This window comes from Apiospora kogelbergensis (genome assembly GCF_038363985.1).
Source record: "Apiospora kogelbergensis strain CBS 113332 chromosome Unknown utg000005l_segment0_segment0, whole genome shotgun sequence".
Lineage (NCBI taxonomy): Eukaryota > Fungi > Ascomycota > Sordariomycetes > Amphisphaeriales > Apiosporaceae > Apiospora > Apiospora kogelbergensis.
In genome coordinates, this window is record NW_027117422.1 from 5,404,786 (window position 1) to 5,419,616 (window position 14,831).

The 14,831-nt window shown below is 52.9% G+C and overlaps 7 protein-coding genes across 7 annotated transcripts; 6 read left to right on the forward strand and 1 right to left on the reverse strand.

Annotated features, from left to right (window-relative positions):
• Window positions 1-579: 579 nt before the first annotated feature.
• On the forward strand, window positions 580-2,232 carry PG998_008407 (uncharacterized protein; the record flags this gene model as incomplete). Its single annotated transcript, XM_066875223.1, has 1 exon — window positions 580-2,232. One exon carries the CDS (start codon window positions 580-582, stop codon window positions 2,230-2,232), a length of 1,653 nt encoding a protein of 550 aa, XP_066731168.1.
• Window positions 2,233-3,006: 774 nt separating this feature from the next.
• PG998_008408 (uncharacterized protein) lies at window positions 3,007-3,844 on the reverse strand (the record flags this gene model as incomplete). Its single annotated transcript, XM_066875224.1, has 3 exons — window positions 3,007-3,357; window positions 3,479-3,651; window positions 3,832-3,844. The coding sequence occupies 3 exons, from the start codon at window positions 3,842-3,844 to the stop codon at window positions 3,007-3,009; spliced, it is 537 nt and encodes a 178-aa protein (XP_066731169.1).
• A 498-nt stretch (window positions 3,845-4,342) lies between these two features.
• On the forward strand, window positions 4,343-5,461 carry PG998_008409 (CDK-activating kinase assembly factor MAT1; the record flags this gene model as incomplete). The annotated part of the gene is made up of 1 exon (XM_066875225.1): window positions 4,343-5,461. The coding sequence occupies one exon, from the start codon at window positions 4,343-4,345 to the stop codon at window positions 5,459-5,461; it is 1,119 nt and encodes a 372-aa protein (XP_066731170.1).
• Window positions 5,462-6,751: 1,290 nt separating this feature from the next.
• Window positions 6,752-8,246, forward strand: PG998_008410 (uncharacterized protein; the record flags this gene model as incomplete). The annotated part of the gene is made up of 2 exons (XM_066875226.1): window positions 6,752-7,490; window positions 7,543-8,246. The coding sequence occupies 2 exons, from the start codon at window positions 6,752-6,754 to the stop codon at window positions 8,244-8,246; spliced, it is 1,443 nt and encodes a 480-aa protein (XP_066731171.1).
• Window positions 8,247-9,314: 1,068 nt separating this feature from the next.
• On the forward strand, window positions 9,315-10,494 carry PG998_008411 (uncharacterized protein; the record flags this gene model as incomplete). The annotated part of the gene is made up of 3 exons (XM_066875227.1): window positions 9,315-9,590; window positions 9,678-10,100; window positions 10,240-10,494. 3 exons carry the CDS (start codon window positions 9,315-9,317, stop codon window positions 10,492-10,494), a joined length of 954 nt encoding a protein of 317 aa, XP_066731172.1.
• Window positions 10,495-10,972: 478 nt separating this feature from the next.
• PG998_008412 (uncharacterized protein) lies at window positions 10,973-12,020 on the forward strand (the record flags this gene model as incomplete). The annotated part of the gene is made up of 3 exons (XM_066875228.1): window positions 10,973-10,986; window positions 11,120-11,270; window positions 11,358-12,020. The coding sequence occupies 3 exons, from the start codon at window positions 10,973-10,975 to the stop codon at window positions 12,018-12,020; spliced, it is 828 nt and encodes a 275-aa protein (XP_066731173.1).
• Window positions 12,021-12,037: 17 nt separating this feature from the next.
• On the forward strand, window positions 12,038-12,880 carry PG998_008413 (uncharacterized protein; the record flags this gene model as incomplete). The annotated part of the gene is made up of 1 exon (XM_066875229.1): window positions 12,038-12,880. One exon carries the CDS (start codon window positions 12,038-12,040, stop codon window positions 12,878-12,880), a length of 843 nt encoding a protein of 280 aa, XP_066731174.1.
• Window positions 12,881-14,831: the final 1,951 nt, after the last annotated feature.

Here is a 14,831-nt window from a genome sequence, read left to right on the forward strand (position 1 = left end):
GGATCCTCTCATATGGACCACTCAGCGTAATTTGCGTAATCAAGGGAGTTCACGTAGAGAATATGAGCATACACGTTGTCTTACCAAAGGGTTACCGACACAACATCTTACAAATAAACGACGATCCCCAAACCTACCTTACATTGCCTCGGCACATCCGCACACAAAGTCAAACCAGTCGTATGTACCCCTCAAATATGCACCCCAACTTCCAACTTCCTTGATAGTACCTTCCCGACTGGACAGCATTGCAAGTCTCGTGGGGGAACGCCCCATCCGCTCCACCATAATTGTGCCGTGCCTCTTCTGATCGGGTTCAGGTGAGGGCGTGCGACTACGGGTAGCCGAAAGACGGGGTAGGGGTAGCAGCTTGAAGCTTGGCCGATGGTGCACTATTAGTAAAGCTCCGGGCGTTTGGTTAACCCCGATTGACTAACAAACATTATTTGCTGCGGAGGGATTCCGCCGTTATTGGTCCGAGCGTGCGTGGGCCGCAAAAAGTTTTGGCAGCTTCAGGCTAAAGAATGTTCTACTAGAATCCAACCCAGTCTCCTTTCTCTGACTGCATCAACCAACAAAATGTCGACCGCAACCAGCTTTATCGACGTCGAGCGCCATCGCAAGACACTCGAGCAGAACCTCGTAAAGCTCGAAGAAGCCTTAGACGAGTGGCGCCAGTGGAAATCCGAATATGAGTTGCTAAAGAAGGAAGTTGGCCGATGCGCCGATGCGCCGAGCCTCACCACCACGAGACAGGCCTACCGTGGAGATTTAGTTGATGAGAAGGAGCTGTTGGATATCTTTGGCAAGGGCGATTCGAAAACCGTCCAGCAAGTCATTAGCGTCTTGACCAACCGGATCGATTATGTCTCGAAGAACATCACTTCTCTCCAAAACCAGCTGGAGGCGGCGCAAAACAAATTCGCTGCCGCAGATGTCTTCAGCAACCCTAACGCCGCCGACGAGGGTGGCCTTCCTATAACCGAGATTATGGAGGAGCTTGACGACGATGATAATGTCCTCTCATACAGTTTACAGACGCCAGGCGACAATCAAGCACAGCTCTTAGACGCCTTGAAAAAGGCAGGCCTTGCTGAGGCACCTACACCGTCTGCTCCTCCTGCCATAAACAGACAGACTTCGTCTGAGAAAACCTTAGACAACGAAGCTCAGGCCCGCGCAAACGCCATCAAAAATAAATCTATCAGAAACATACCCATGAGGCCAAAGGTTCCTGCGCAATCAGAGCCGAAACCCAAGCGGAAAGGCGTCACCTTTGCTGAGGACACCAAGACTGAAGACGAGCTCAAGGAAGAAGAAGTCCAGAGGACACCAAATGCCGATCAGATTGAGGATATTATGCGCCAGGCCAAGGAACAAGAGGAAGTCATTTCGAACCCTGTGATTCCGGTTGACGAATCCGAGGAAGAAGCACAGCTTCGACGAGACATGCTGACCTACAACTTGTCTGAGCTCAACCCAGTTGTTGCAGAGCTGACACTCGAAGAAGGCGATTACAGTGGCGATGACTTTGATAGCGAAGACTACACTGATGAGGAGGAAGACGAAGATGAAGATCGCTGGGGTCGCTCTACCTCCAGCGTAGTCGATGATGACTATCGTCAGAAAATGATTGAAATCCAAGAGCGCTTATTGGGTAGCCAAAAGACACCTCAGGATCCTGCTACAAAGTTATATGCAGAAGATAATGATGGTGATCTTCAAGGCATCGGGCGCATAACGATCAAGAAGGACGACCCAGTTGCTTCAGATTCCCTAAAGCAGGATGGCGCCTTGGCAACAAATAAGAAAAAGGGTGTCCACTTTGCTTCAGCTCTTGACGTTGCCGAAGAAACAAAGCCCTTGGTCGAACCACTTGCACCCGAAATCGTTGAACGCAAGAGCAACACCACTGCAGATCCAACACGGGTCTCTGCGCCTACCAAGAAACCCTCGAGGTTCAAATCGAGCAGAGCAGCTGGAGTCCCCATCCTCCCGGAGGCACCTCCTACCCACAGTCCCTACGCGCCATCGGGGCCAGAGGGCAAAACCCTGGCCGACGCGGTACTAGAAAGGGGTAGTGTTTCTGCTCCTAAAGAACCCGATGAGCTCGATGCCGGCCTCTTGCGCCAAGAAGCTGCAACTGAGTACTACAAAATGCGAAACCGAATGATTCAGAAACAAGGTGGGTTCATGAAGGAGGACGAAAACCCCATCCAGCCTTTTGGATGAAGAAGAAGGCGGCCCCAAACGCATGAGCCGCTTTAAAGCAGCAAGGCTGGCAGGGCCGTGAGCATCTACAGTAGCTCAATGAGGAGACTTTGGTTGTTCTTGTCCAAGTGAACTTGACCTCTGTCCCGTACTGGGCTTGATGAAATGTGAACTGAAGTATTTCGACTCCAAGCAAACAATTACGAGGGCCTGTGACTCCAATTGATGTCTATCATATTGGGTAGCCATGGCGAAATCCACACAAAGCTGCTAAATACGGTGAGTCAGCTGTTCCTATCCACTTCCTATCTCGAAAGCCCCATGTGCCAATCCCGGAATATGAGAAGAAAATAGCAGAAACCTCACGGAATCGCTACTATCTGACAATTGATGTACGGTAGCCTCAATCTACCGTGGCATTACTCGCGATTCCAAGAACAACATTACAACAGGGCCCTCTGATGCCATAACCTGTGGTTCTTTTACCGCCTGCTTCAATGGTTTTGCGCAATTCGTTTCACCCTGTACATCCCAAACACCCCCAGCATGACAATGTTGATGGATACACGTAGTTAGTTCAATATATACTCTTTGCAATTATCGTCAAACACAACCTTCCTTGTTTAGTTCGACCCTTGCCATGGGCAATGCCCGTTTATTTATTACTCATGCCCGCCGTAGCTCGTAATACGATACTGTCTTGTTCTCTAAGCCTTTCAAAGTAGCAAGTCCGTGATTAGAGACATGCTCGCTCATTGCGACTCGCGAATTTTTCTCCTTTTTGATAGCTTCTCTCTAGCTTATCTTGGCGTTGCTAAAGTCCATCTCGGGGTGCTGGTCCTGGAACTTCTTGAGGATGTCGGCCTTCTTCTGCTCGTCGCTGGTGGGGAGACCCTGCTCCTTCTGGCGCTGGTCGAACATCATCTTCTCAACCATGCCGCGGGTGGCGCCGTCGAGGTCCGACAGCTTCGAGTTCTCGGGCTGAATGCGCGAGACGTCGATCTTCGGGGCCGACGTCACCACGTGCGCCCACCACTCCATCTTGTTCTGCTTGTCCAGGTGAATTTCGACCGACTTGGTCCCGTCGGCGTTGGTCGACAGCGTCCAGGTCGACTCGCTCGTGCTCACGGCGTGGGGGAGGTCGCCCTGGGGAGGGAAGAAAAGGATAGTGTTAGCTATGATCTTGTATGACAATGGTTGGAGGGAGGAGATGGAGCCAGGATAGGATACAGTTCACTTACATCGATGATAGGGTCTGGCCCTTGACGCCGGCCACCAGCTTGTTCTTCTTGATATCTACGACGATGTCGCGGCCCTTGTAGTTTCCGGGGATGCCCGAGATGACGATGTCGAGCTCGGCGATGGTCTGCTCCCACTTGTAGGGCAGGGCGTCCTGTTCCTCCTTCTCCTTTGCGATCGCGGCGGCTTCGGCTTGGGGGTCTGGCGGGATGGGCGCAAATGAAGGTTAGCAGCGATAGCTTTGCATGTATAGCTATGGTGGGGGGGTTTGTCTCTCTCTACATGGGATGAACAGGTGCAGAGGAGAACTGGTCACTTGGCAGTGTAGACGCCTGCACCCATGTGTGTTCGCTAAGGAAATGGCGTAGCGCCTGCACTCACCTTTGTCAGCCATGTTTGCAGATTTGGTGATATACTAGAAGTAGGAGAGGCTCTGTCGAAATAGTTGGAAAGGATGACAAAAAGCTTCTCGGGCCAGTGATGCTCAGCTTAGCGCGGGGTCATCGGCGGTGGGGGGTGCTTGTGCTCCTCCCCAGTCTTCAGTGGATGCGGAAGGAATTCCATGCTAACATGGGCCTGGGCATTTATTTGCCAGCTAGCATTCCAACCTCGCCTCTTGAAGCTTGAAGCAACCCTCCGCCACTTGCCGATTCTCTTGCCTCGCAAAGACCACGACTCTACCTACTTTTGTCTTTTTCAAGGCTTTGGTTCGGATTGACGGAGGAGGGCCACTTGCGATTTCGTACGCCCTTGCGCACTTCGACCCTCACCACCGAAGTTGAATCGTAGACGTCCAAACCTCTCTTTGTGGATCGGGCACACCAGATATCGCATTCTTTCAGACTGTCACGATCGGCACCTGCGTCCCCAAGGCATTCGCCATTCCGTCAAAATGTCACGTAAAGCAGTAACGAGTACGGTCACCCAGCCGTCTAATGCGACTCTGCCGTCCGACATTTGCCCAGTATGCAAGCGCGTCCGCTACCTCAACACCGACATGAGGTTCCTGATCAACCCCGAGTGCTACCATGCCATGTGCTCTCAGTGCGTCGACAACATCTTCAAGTCCGGACCCGCTCAATGCCCCTACGTTTCATGCAGCAAAACCTTGCGACTGCGCGGTTTCCGAGAAGCCTGGTTCGGCGACCTGTCGGTAGAGCGCGAGGTGGACATAAGGAAGCGCGTCCAGGCTGTCTTCAACAACACACAGGACGACTTTGAGACGCTACGCGACTACAACAACTATCTGCAGGATGTGGAGGACCTCACATTTGCGCTCGTCAGCGGCACGGACGAAGAGAGGAGGAAGGCGGAAGCTCAGCTGGTGGCCTACGAAGAGAAGAACAAGGCCGACATCGACCGGAACAGAAAGAAGGGCCGAGAAGTCGAGGCGGCGAGGAAGAGGCGCGAGGCCGAGGCTGAAGCCGCCTCCGAGGCAAGAAGGCTGGAGGAGCTGAGAGAGGAGGAAGAGGCGCGGAAGGAAGAGGCAACACTCAATCGCGAGGTCATGGAGGCTCTCGCAAGAGGCGAGGCTGGAACCGCAGCCCAGATCCAGGATCGCATACTGGCACAGAAGAGGAAAAGAATTGCGCAAATCAACGGCCAGACTTTCCCGTCGGCCTTGGACAGTGGCTCGTCGAGCATGTTGTCGATCCGTGGGCTCAAAGCGAAGCGTACAGGACCAACGGAAGACGAGGAGGACCGTAACAAGCCTTACGATCCGTTTGGGGCTACTGATCTGGACTCGACTCGGTACCGGATCCACGACAAATACGAGAACACATGGCTGGACCCTGCCAGGACCAGGGACGACCATCGTGTACCCGGATACAGTGTCCAGGAGTACGTTACCCGTGCCATGTTCGAGGCGTTTGCTGGACTGGGCGTGGTCATCGACGATGAGAAGGATGGTGCGCAGAAAGCAGTGGCGACTGCTGGTGCCAAGCATGCTGCGCAATCTAACAAAACCACTGGAATAATAAGTAAAGCCAGCGATGACATCTTTGGTTGAGGACGAGACTCGTCTCCAGCTCCAAAAGCAGATACAGCTCACGAACGGGGAGTATCCCTTTGCATAGCGTCGGCGTTATCTACAGGATATTGGGCTTCAGAATACTGGTACTCATTGGTACTTGATAGACATACATGACGATCAAGAAAGTACAGAGCATGGTTGCTAGAGCTATAGAATGGTTAATCAACTGCGGTCCATCTCCGGGGATAATTTGCCTCTATCAGATGTGCCTGAACAGCCACAAGCTATAATGCCACCGTTGCGCAGCCTGGGCAGCGCAGGGTGCAGGGATGGCTTCTCCACGGCTGAAACAGCTGAATTGTGAGTCACGTCGAATTGCGTTCAACTCCAATTGAGGCAGCATCGCATACACAACCTAAACGCCGGTTTTCAAGATGTTTTACTTCCTGGCTTTTACTTCCCACCCGGACATGATCTTCGGCCACCTCGGAGTCGCATTCACACAATCATTTCCTCACATCGGTACGTACCCGACGCAGGGAATGCAGACTCCCCAGAATGGACCGCCGAGGAGCGTACCGTGGTCAACCTGGCCATTGCATTCGAGGCTATCGTTGAATTCTCTGACTTCCATTACACAATCGAGTTCTGGAGTCGTCTCGCCAAGCTCCTCGACTTCCACGTCGATGCCAGGGGCCACGAATTGCGGATGCTGGCTGAAACATACTGCGAGGGCCGGGAAGCATGGCTAAAGCAACAACAGCTAGGACAGGAGCTTTATCCTAGCCTTCACAGATACAGGCTTGTTTGTTAGTTGAAGAAGTAAACCGCAATCTTTCACGAACAATCCCCCCGACGTACTTCGCTTTTCGGACTGGCATATAGTCGCAACTAGATGGGAGAAGCAACTGCAATCTTTGGTGCCTGAGACTCGAGTCCTCGCCCGCGGCACCTCTTGGAAAGTAAGGGCTTCTGCAGGGGGGCAGACGAACTCCAACGGAAAACGCCCGCGGCCCAGTACCCCTGAGGTTAACAGCAGTGAACTCGCACCTGCTAGAACTATAGAATGGCTGATTACTTGCGGTTCATCTTTGGGGATAATTCGCTATTATGTACCAGAGACGCGTGCTTCACGGTCCACCTGCAGTTGCAACAATACACCAAAATCGACCGGAGTCCCCATTGCACGCCATATTGCTTTTGCACATGCGTGATCGATCAGGTGAAAATCGACAGGCTTTTTATTCCGGCCAAGAAGTACTCCGTAGCCGGAACAGAGCTCATTCATGTTCAACTCAACCCAATTGGATCAGCATCACATCAAATATGCCGTCGGTGTCCAAATTGGCCGAAACCTTGGCACTCCCTGGTTTCTACTTCCCGCCCGAAACTGACCTGCCACTCAGAAGTAGCTATCGCGGGTGCCTTCACTCACACAGGTACATCCCTGGCCAGTATAAGGCGGCGACCGCAGAATGGCACAAGGCGCGTGTCGGGGTCAATCTCAGAATCGTATTCGAGGCCATCTGCCATTTTTCCGAATTTCCTCACACGGACGAGTTCTGGGAACATGTCGAGGGGATAGTCAAAACATACTGCCAGAGCCGCAAAGCATACCTGCAGCAACGATGGCAAGGACATGAGACTCATCCAGCCCTAATCTCCACTGTGTTAGAGCTGGTTGATCGTATTACCACTCCACGAGAGCAACCGCCCGATTACCCTTCCTTCGAGGACTGGCATAGAGCCCAGAATAACTGGCATCATCGTCTGCAAGTGGTGTTGAGTGAGGTTAGGGCGCTTGTCGATAACGTTGGTCAGGCGCCCGGGGCACTTGAAGGAGCACAGATCAATCCCAACGAAACCCGTCCGCTGTCCATTGGCTCTGGGGATGAAGGCGAGGAAGTTGATGAAGGCGAGAAACTTGACGACGCCGAGAAACCCGAAGGAGCACAAAGAAATTTTAACGGAAAACGTCAGCTGACCAGTGGTTCTGGGTATGCCGGTGAGGAATTCACACCATCTTCCTTTGACGTGCCTGACAAGAAAAGCACCACTTCCGAAAGTGTTCCCAAAAGTCCAGCCCCCTCAAAAGGACGTCTTTATCTTTGGCACAGATACCGAACCATCGACGGGACTTATACAGCAGATTGAAGACGTGCGGCTCGAAGAGAAGCACAGGGCCAAACAAACAGAGGCCTTGAATTACTCGCAGGACCAAGATATCCGCCGGTTGCCAGACACTTCACTCAAACAGGCTAGAAAAGCCAAGAAGGTCGAAGCTGAGTTGAAGGATCTTCGGAGTGGACTTGGCCAGTATGCTACACAACAGCAAACTATAAAATGGTTTGAAATTTGTGAACAACGACAGAAGGAGGAGAGGGAGAAAGTGTTCGAGATTCAGGCCAATGAGGCGAGGGCTAATTGGTTTTCGATCGAAGTCCAGTTCAAGGCGGTTCAGGGCCAACTCGATCAGCACCAGAACGATCTCAAGCGGCTGAAAGCTCTCGCGCAGCAAAAGAACGACGTAGCTAATCATGCTACTGCGATCAGTGAGACCGCACCTTCAACTCTCCCGGCGCCCTCTGCGGACTCCACCAGACACGACTTTTCAGAGTTGCTAGCATACCAGCCGAAGGAGTTTATTGAGGCTATCTGTGGGGAGCTCATCAAGCTCCGGGCCGTCGACAAGATCAAGCTCCAGCAGATGGACCAACAGGATCTCCCGAACGATGCGGAGAAATTGGCGGTCTCAGGACTCAAGCGGCAGCTTGGGAAATGCATCAAGGGTACCGAGAAGCACATTGATGAGTTGGTGTAAGGAGAGGATATAGAAGCATTAACATATACTCGTGCTACGTTTTATATATCAATCGGCTCTTGTTTCCAACCATGCCAGTATTTCGATGTCAGCCCCCCCGGCACCCGGGTTGCCGAGGGCCCCCGTGCCCAGGATCAGCTCCGCGGAGATGCAAGGCCCACCTGACAAAGCAGCCGGCGCCAGCGCCCGTCAGCCCCTTCGCCTTACACGCCAGTGCGCCTGCAAGAAGGTTTTCCGTTACACCATATGACGCCAATGCCGGCAATTCGTTGGTCACGGCCCCAAATCCAGCGTATGGCATCGCAGCCTGTTAGTCAGAACCAACGCCGCCCCCCCGGCCTGATCGCTCTTAGCTTCCCGCTCTGCAAACGTGCCAGAACCGCGGCAGTGGTAAAAGCGACACATCGTGACGAACTGTTCGTCCGGCCAACTTGGGGAAACGGCCTAGAATGCAATTTCTCTCTTCGGCATCCTCGGCCATCTCGGAATGTAGGGGGCTGTCTTTTCGTGGATTTGGGGTGGTTTCATGATTGACTTTTGATCTATATGTAGGCAAGGTATGTATCATATGTACAGTCAACCAAAAGATCAATGTCCATGTGCTTGCGTGTACCCTCGTATACCTAAGCGAGTTGCCCGACCCGAGAGAATATAAACCCCAAGGCTGGCATTGGCTGTGGTCGTGCATTTTTGTATCATCTGTCCCTGTGTTCCCCCGACCCCATTGGGCGTGCCTGTGCTTTCCCGAAACCTTGACACCTCTGTGGCCGACTACTGCAAGCCTCCCGGGCCGAGCAAACGATCGTGGCTTGTCCTATTCGAAGTGATCGACCTTGGATCCCATCAACTCTGCAGATTCGAAGCCCCGAGACGACTCTGCTCCCACTTACTCACAGATGTATTACTCTAGTGGTATTTGCAACATCCCTTGATATCCCTCGACACGGCTCATCTTGAGCCCCGTTCATATGACAACAAACATCGAAACTCCAGACAGCCTCCCGGGAATTCAACTGAAGCGTGTGCGCGCCGCCGAGTCGGACCAGGTTCCGTATCCACGCCGTTCAGATGAATTGGCCACGTCTCGGCAACCCTTCCAAGTGGCACTTTGACATCGACGCCTACCTCAACCCATACCTGCCCTCGCCGCCATGGAAACAGCTGCCGCGGTTCCTGGCGCACTTTGTGGGCTACCGACCGCGGCCCCAGCAGCCCATCGGTAACCTGGCCATGATTGCCTGGGCCTTTATTGGCATCTTCGCGTCGCTGAGCATCATCGAGGTCGTCGGACGGCACGTCGCGAGTTTCGGGGCCAAGGGCGCGCCGCTGATCATTGGGAGTTTTGTATGTCCACCCACTCCATCTGATTTGACGAAAGACTTCAAGTAGTATTATTAAAATAGACTTTATGCTGACCCGAATCTGAAAAAGGGAGCCGCCGCGGTCCTAGAGTTCTACGCCATCGACTCGCCCCTATCTCAACCGCGCAACGCGATCCTGGGCCAGATCCTCGCCAGCATCGTGGGCGTCGCGGTGGCGAAGCTGTTCGCGCTGAACCCGTCGCTTCTCCCCGCGGCCGGCGGGCCCGAACCCGGCGTCCCGGCCCACGACCTGACCTGGCTCGCGGGCGCGCTCGCCTGCGCCTCGGCCACCTCGGTCATGGCGCTCACGGGCACGGTGCACCCGCCCGCCGGCGCGACGGCGCTGCTCGCCGTCGTCGCCGCCGACGTGCGCGCCCTCGGCTGGTTCCTCGTCCCCGTCGTCCTGCTCGGCTGCGCGCTCATGCTCAGCGTCGCGCTGCTCGTCAACAACGCCCAGCGCCGGTTCCCCGTCTACTGGTGGACGGCCGGCGAGGTGGGCGGTTGGTGGAGGGAAAGGGGCGAAAAAGGAGGGGAAAGTCACGGGGAAGAACACTGGGGGCCGCATATCGAGACGAAGCCGTCACATGCATCGGCATCTAAGCGCAATCATAATAACGATAATGATGATGAAGATCTGGAGTTGGGACGAAACGCGAGGAGTCCAAGCGGCGCTGCTGCGCGGGGCGACTGCGCCGTCGGACACGGGCGATGGCGGCAGCACGCTGAACTTGGAAACTACGAGGAGTCGAGATTTGTATTCACCCATGATGGGGGCCGACGGCGGTCGCAGTATTGTGATAGAGGCGGACCGTGTCGTGATGCCGGACGATATTTACATGACGCCAGAAGAGAGACTGTTTCTAGAGGAGCTCTGCCGGAGGCTATAAGATAGCAGAGTAAACGATAGATGCGACGATAAAGTTACAATAATACTCAAGCGAATAAGAGAAGCAGAATGCTATGTAGTATTAGTTTACTAGTGAGTTCTATGCATCCGTTCTCCCTGTGAACATACTTGTAACTTGAAAGTTGTGACGACCATTGAAAAGCATATACTTAATTGGCAATGTTTAATATAGTCTTGAGGACTCCCTGACGATAATCTTCACTAACATCGGATCTTCGTCCCAAGTCCCCCGATAGGAGGAGTAACAGGGGGATTGCAGGGTGGGGGCATCTGAAGTTGTTACGCGGAAACGCGTCGCGTCGTGTTATAGCTAAGATTAAGAGCTGTCTGCTGCCTGCAGCTTGCTCTGAATCCCGTCCGCTTCCAACTTTTGGTTACTAACTTGTCTTTCTTGTGCACTCTCACTGGCTGGGTCAAGTCGCGCCGCAGAAGCTTAACATTTCATTTCTTCTTCTGCAATGGGCGTCAAAGGGTGAGTTATATCGTCTGTGACGGTGGGAGCTCCACCATCCCCGCTACACTAGGTCTCTAGTAATCGACACTAGGTCTCTAGTAATCGACACTATGTCTCTAATACATAATCGCTAACATACCCATTTCCCCAGATTATGGGAAGAGGTGCGCAAGGTCCATCCAGGAAGGGATGTGTCCTTGGCCGAACTCAACGCCGAACATGTCGAGTCGACTGGCCGACCGATGCGCATCGCCGTTGATGCCGCAATAGACATCTACAAATACAAGTTTGGCACCGACCATGTGACGAAGGGGGATTTCGGAGGGATGAACGCTCCAACCCGCACCTAGTTCTAACACGTCCTTCACCTACTCGCCGCTGGTGTACAGCTCGTGTGTGTTTACGACGGACCGGGAAGGGTCGCCGTCAAACGAGGCCATCGCACCACTGGTCCGGATTACAAACCTTACACATCCGCTGCCGCAAGCTCATTGCGATCGGAGACTGAGAAGACGCACGAGTGTGAATACAAACACATGGTCTATCTGTCCAAAATGTTTCTGGGCTATCTGGGCATTCATACCTATGATGCGCCCGGAGAAGGCGAGGCCGAATGTGCCGCGTTGGAGAAGGCCGGTCTCGTCGACGCAGTCATGACGTCTGACGGGGATGCCTTCGTGTTCGGCGCCCGAACCATCCTGTGGGCACAACACGCCAAGGACGGCGAAGCCATGGTGCGGGTTTTCAAGACGGAGGATTTGGAAGCGGCAAAACCTCGTTTGACACAAAGAATATTTCTCTTGGTGGCCATCCTCGCCGGCGGTGATTACAGCAAGGGCTTAAGAGGCTGCTCCCCCAGCCTGGCCTTCAAGATTGCGGAGAAGAAACCCAAGCACTGTGGTCTCCTCTGGACCCTCGCTCGAAACCCATCGCTACGGGCCGCGCAGCTCCCAAAATGGAGAAAATGTCTTGCTGAAGACTTGAGAACAAGCGTATTTGGGCAGAAGTACCCTTCTATCGCCGATTCGCTCTCCGACAAATCCCCCAATTAAGTGTCATCGACAATTACATGAAGGAAATAGAGAAACAGCCGACAATCAAGACCATCGATTGGAGCAGGGATGTTGATCTTCCGGAGTTGCGAAAGTTCACCGAAGTCTATTTCGACTGGAAATATCGGCAATACGCAGTCAAATTCGTAAGGGCTACTGTCGTGCCCCTCCTTGTTCACAAGCTTCTTCGCTGTCGGGAGCTGGGGAGAGACGGTTCAGAATGGATACTCGCCATAACGTTGACCAAGGGCACAGGATCAGCGAGGGAAATCCGGGTCAAGCCCGACCATGACCGCGTGGTTCCTATTCGTGTCCTTGACGAGCCTATCGTCGAGGGCTATGAAGGAAACCTTAAGAAGATGGAAGTGGACAAGACTCCGGAATGGCTTCCGTACTGGCTGGTGGAGCAAGCATGTCCTAGTCTCTTCCAACGATGGCAAGAGGAACACGCACGCAAAAACAAGAGAAAGCCGACGGGGGAAGATCCATCCGAGGGCACGACTCCCAAACGCGCCCGCGGCCGGCCACCCAAGGGCCAAGTAGTTGCTGCAGTCCAGGGCCAGGCGACCCCTAAGCGTGGTCCAGGCCGGCCACCCAAGCCCAAACAACACTCAGCGGCCAGCAAATCTTACGTTCCGGCACTCGAACGTTCTACGGGCCGATTGCCCCTGGACCCAAAGTCCCCGAATCGAAGGGCGACAGACGCAATGCCTCATAAGGCTAGTTCAGCTCCAGCCTATCCCCCATTGACGCCAAATCAGGCAAGGAGAGGGTGCTTGACAGAGCCTCGGCTGGTTGCTTCGGCACGTAGCCCTAGCCTTTACGCAAGCGAGGTCATAGATCTCACTGACGATGACTAGTCGCAGGAGGCAATTTATTCTCATTCGTTCATTTGGAAAGAATCTTCAGGAGTAATGTGGTTCTCCCATTTCAATGTGAGATATGGCGCTGACAAAGGAAGAATGTTGTGTGTGAATCGTCTATTCTTAGCGCACTTATGAATGAATGTATCATCTGGCGGCTTCAACAAACAATCAAGTGTGCTCATTTACAAACCCATTGCCATATCATCCGTCCCAAAATCTGTAATGGTGTATAGCACAATAGTGTTTAGACCCCAGCCAGTCATCCATCAACTACTGCAACGTCGACCTTGAAATGCACCGATCAATATCCTCTCCCATACATGATGGCAAGCTGGCAACTGAGCTTCATATCGGATACCTGTGCACCGAAAGCAAGCTTTGCGTTTCAACGATCTTGACGCTTCTGGGCTCGAACTCCTAAACACTTCAGACAGGTCAAGCCAGTTGATCAGACACCGCCCCTATCATTATTTCTTCTCCAGCTCTGTTGACAATGATCACTCATACAGCCCTCATACAGCTCTTCCTTGTGTGGTGGAGTTTTGATTTTGCTGTAGACTGCCGGTTTTTGCGGTACCCCCGCCCATTTCCGGAGTCGATATGCGACTCTCTCGACGTACGAGTCTTGGTCTTCTGTGAAGGTCCCAAGCGAATTGCAGGCTCTGCATCTTTGATTGAAGACGGTGGCGTTGTAACTCATGCGTTGGCGTTCATCCATGAAGCGCCGGATCGCTATGCCCACTATCTTGCTAGTCCATACTTTGTTTCCGCAGCTGCTGTTGTTGCAAACAAATCTGCCAATGATGTTCGTGTCGTAAGTTTCCTTGGCGTCGTTTTGCTGTCCGTTCTCATGGAAGGAAACCTCACCGACCTGACCGCGGACAGCATTACAGACGCGATCATGCAACGAGGGGAACATGAAGGATTTCCGACTCTCAACAACAGGCTTTTTGGATGAGTTACTGTTGACTACCACCTTGACTTGTCGCAGAGCCGTGTTGAATTGGCGCAGAACCGAATTGATTTGCCGGAATGCCATGCTGACCGATCACAGACTCGCTCAGGATTTGGAACTCTGCTAGTGGGCAAGATCGTGATACTCGTTTAGAGTGACAAACTCAATCAAGGAAGAGGTTGAGACTCAAAGGGGTTGAGCATGAGCTTGATCTTAAATCAGGGCTGGCTCAACACCGGATCGGTTCATTCATATATTATGACCATTGGGAACCTGGGGTTGATGGCAAACAGTCCTGAGGTGGGTGAGGGGGGCTACGAATTCTTGCCTTGTAATTCGATCCCCACGTAATCGGCCGAAACTCCAATATGGCCGGCAACAGATAGACACCGCGTTTGTGTATACACGACTAAGGGTGTAGGAGGTCGTATTGATACCTGGTTGGCAACAAACGGATGATAACTTTCCCAAATGAGGGAAGTCAATGAAATTGGAGGATGCCCACACCTTTGATTCGTCAGTGTCCTTGTATCTGTTTGCAGGTCGGAAGAAGGAGACCTGCAATTTCCCGTGTAATCCAGGTTCCAGATGCTCACCGATGCTTATGGAACGACTCGCATCATTAGTCGACTGGCCAAACACGATTACATTCGCCCATTCATATCGTCAGGTGCTTGGTGCCTGCTGTCAAGTGTGTCCAAAGCCCTGCTTCCTCACGCCACCTTGAGTCCTCAGATACCCCCTTTCCTGGTACCCAACCTCCTAGCCCTGCTCTACCGACTCGATTTGGCTGGAGAACACATCATAGTGTCACCACAGACACCGCTTTCGTGGATAATTGCAGTACACCTAGCCATATTTCAGGATATTCAATCCCTGGTCAGTAATACGGACTTGCTGCGGCCAAGTGGTTCACATATTATTGACATAGAGTGTCTGAAGTGCCGGTTTTGTGAGAGAGGGTGACTTGGCCGATTAAATGATCTTGGA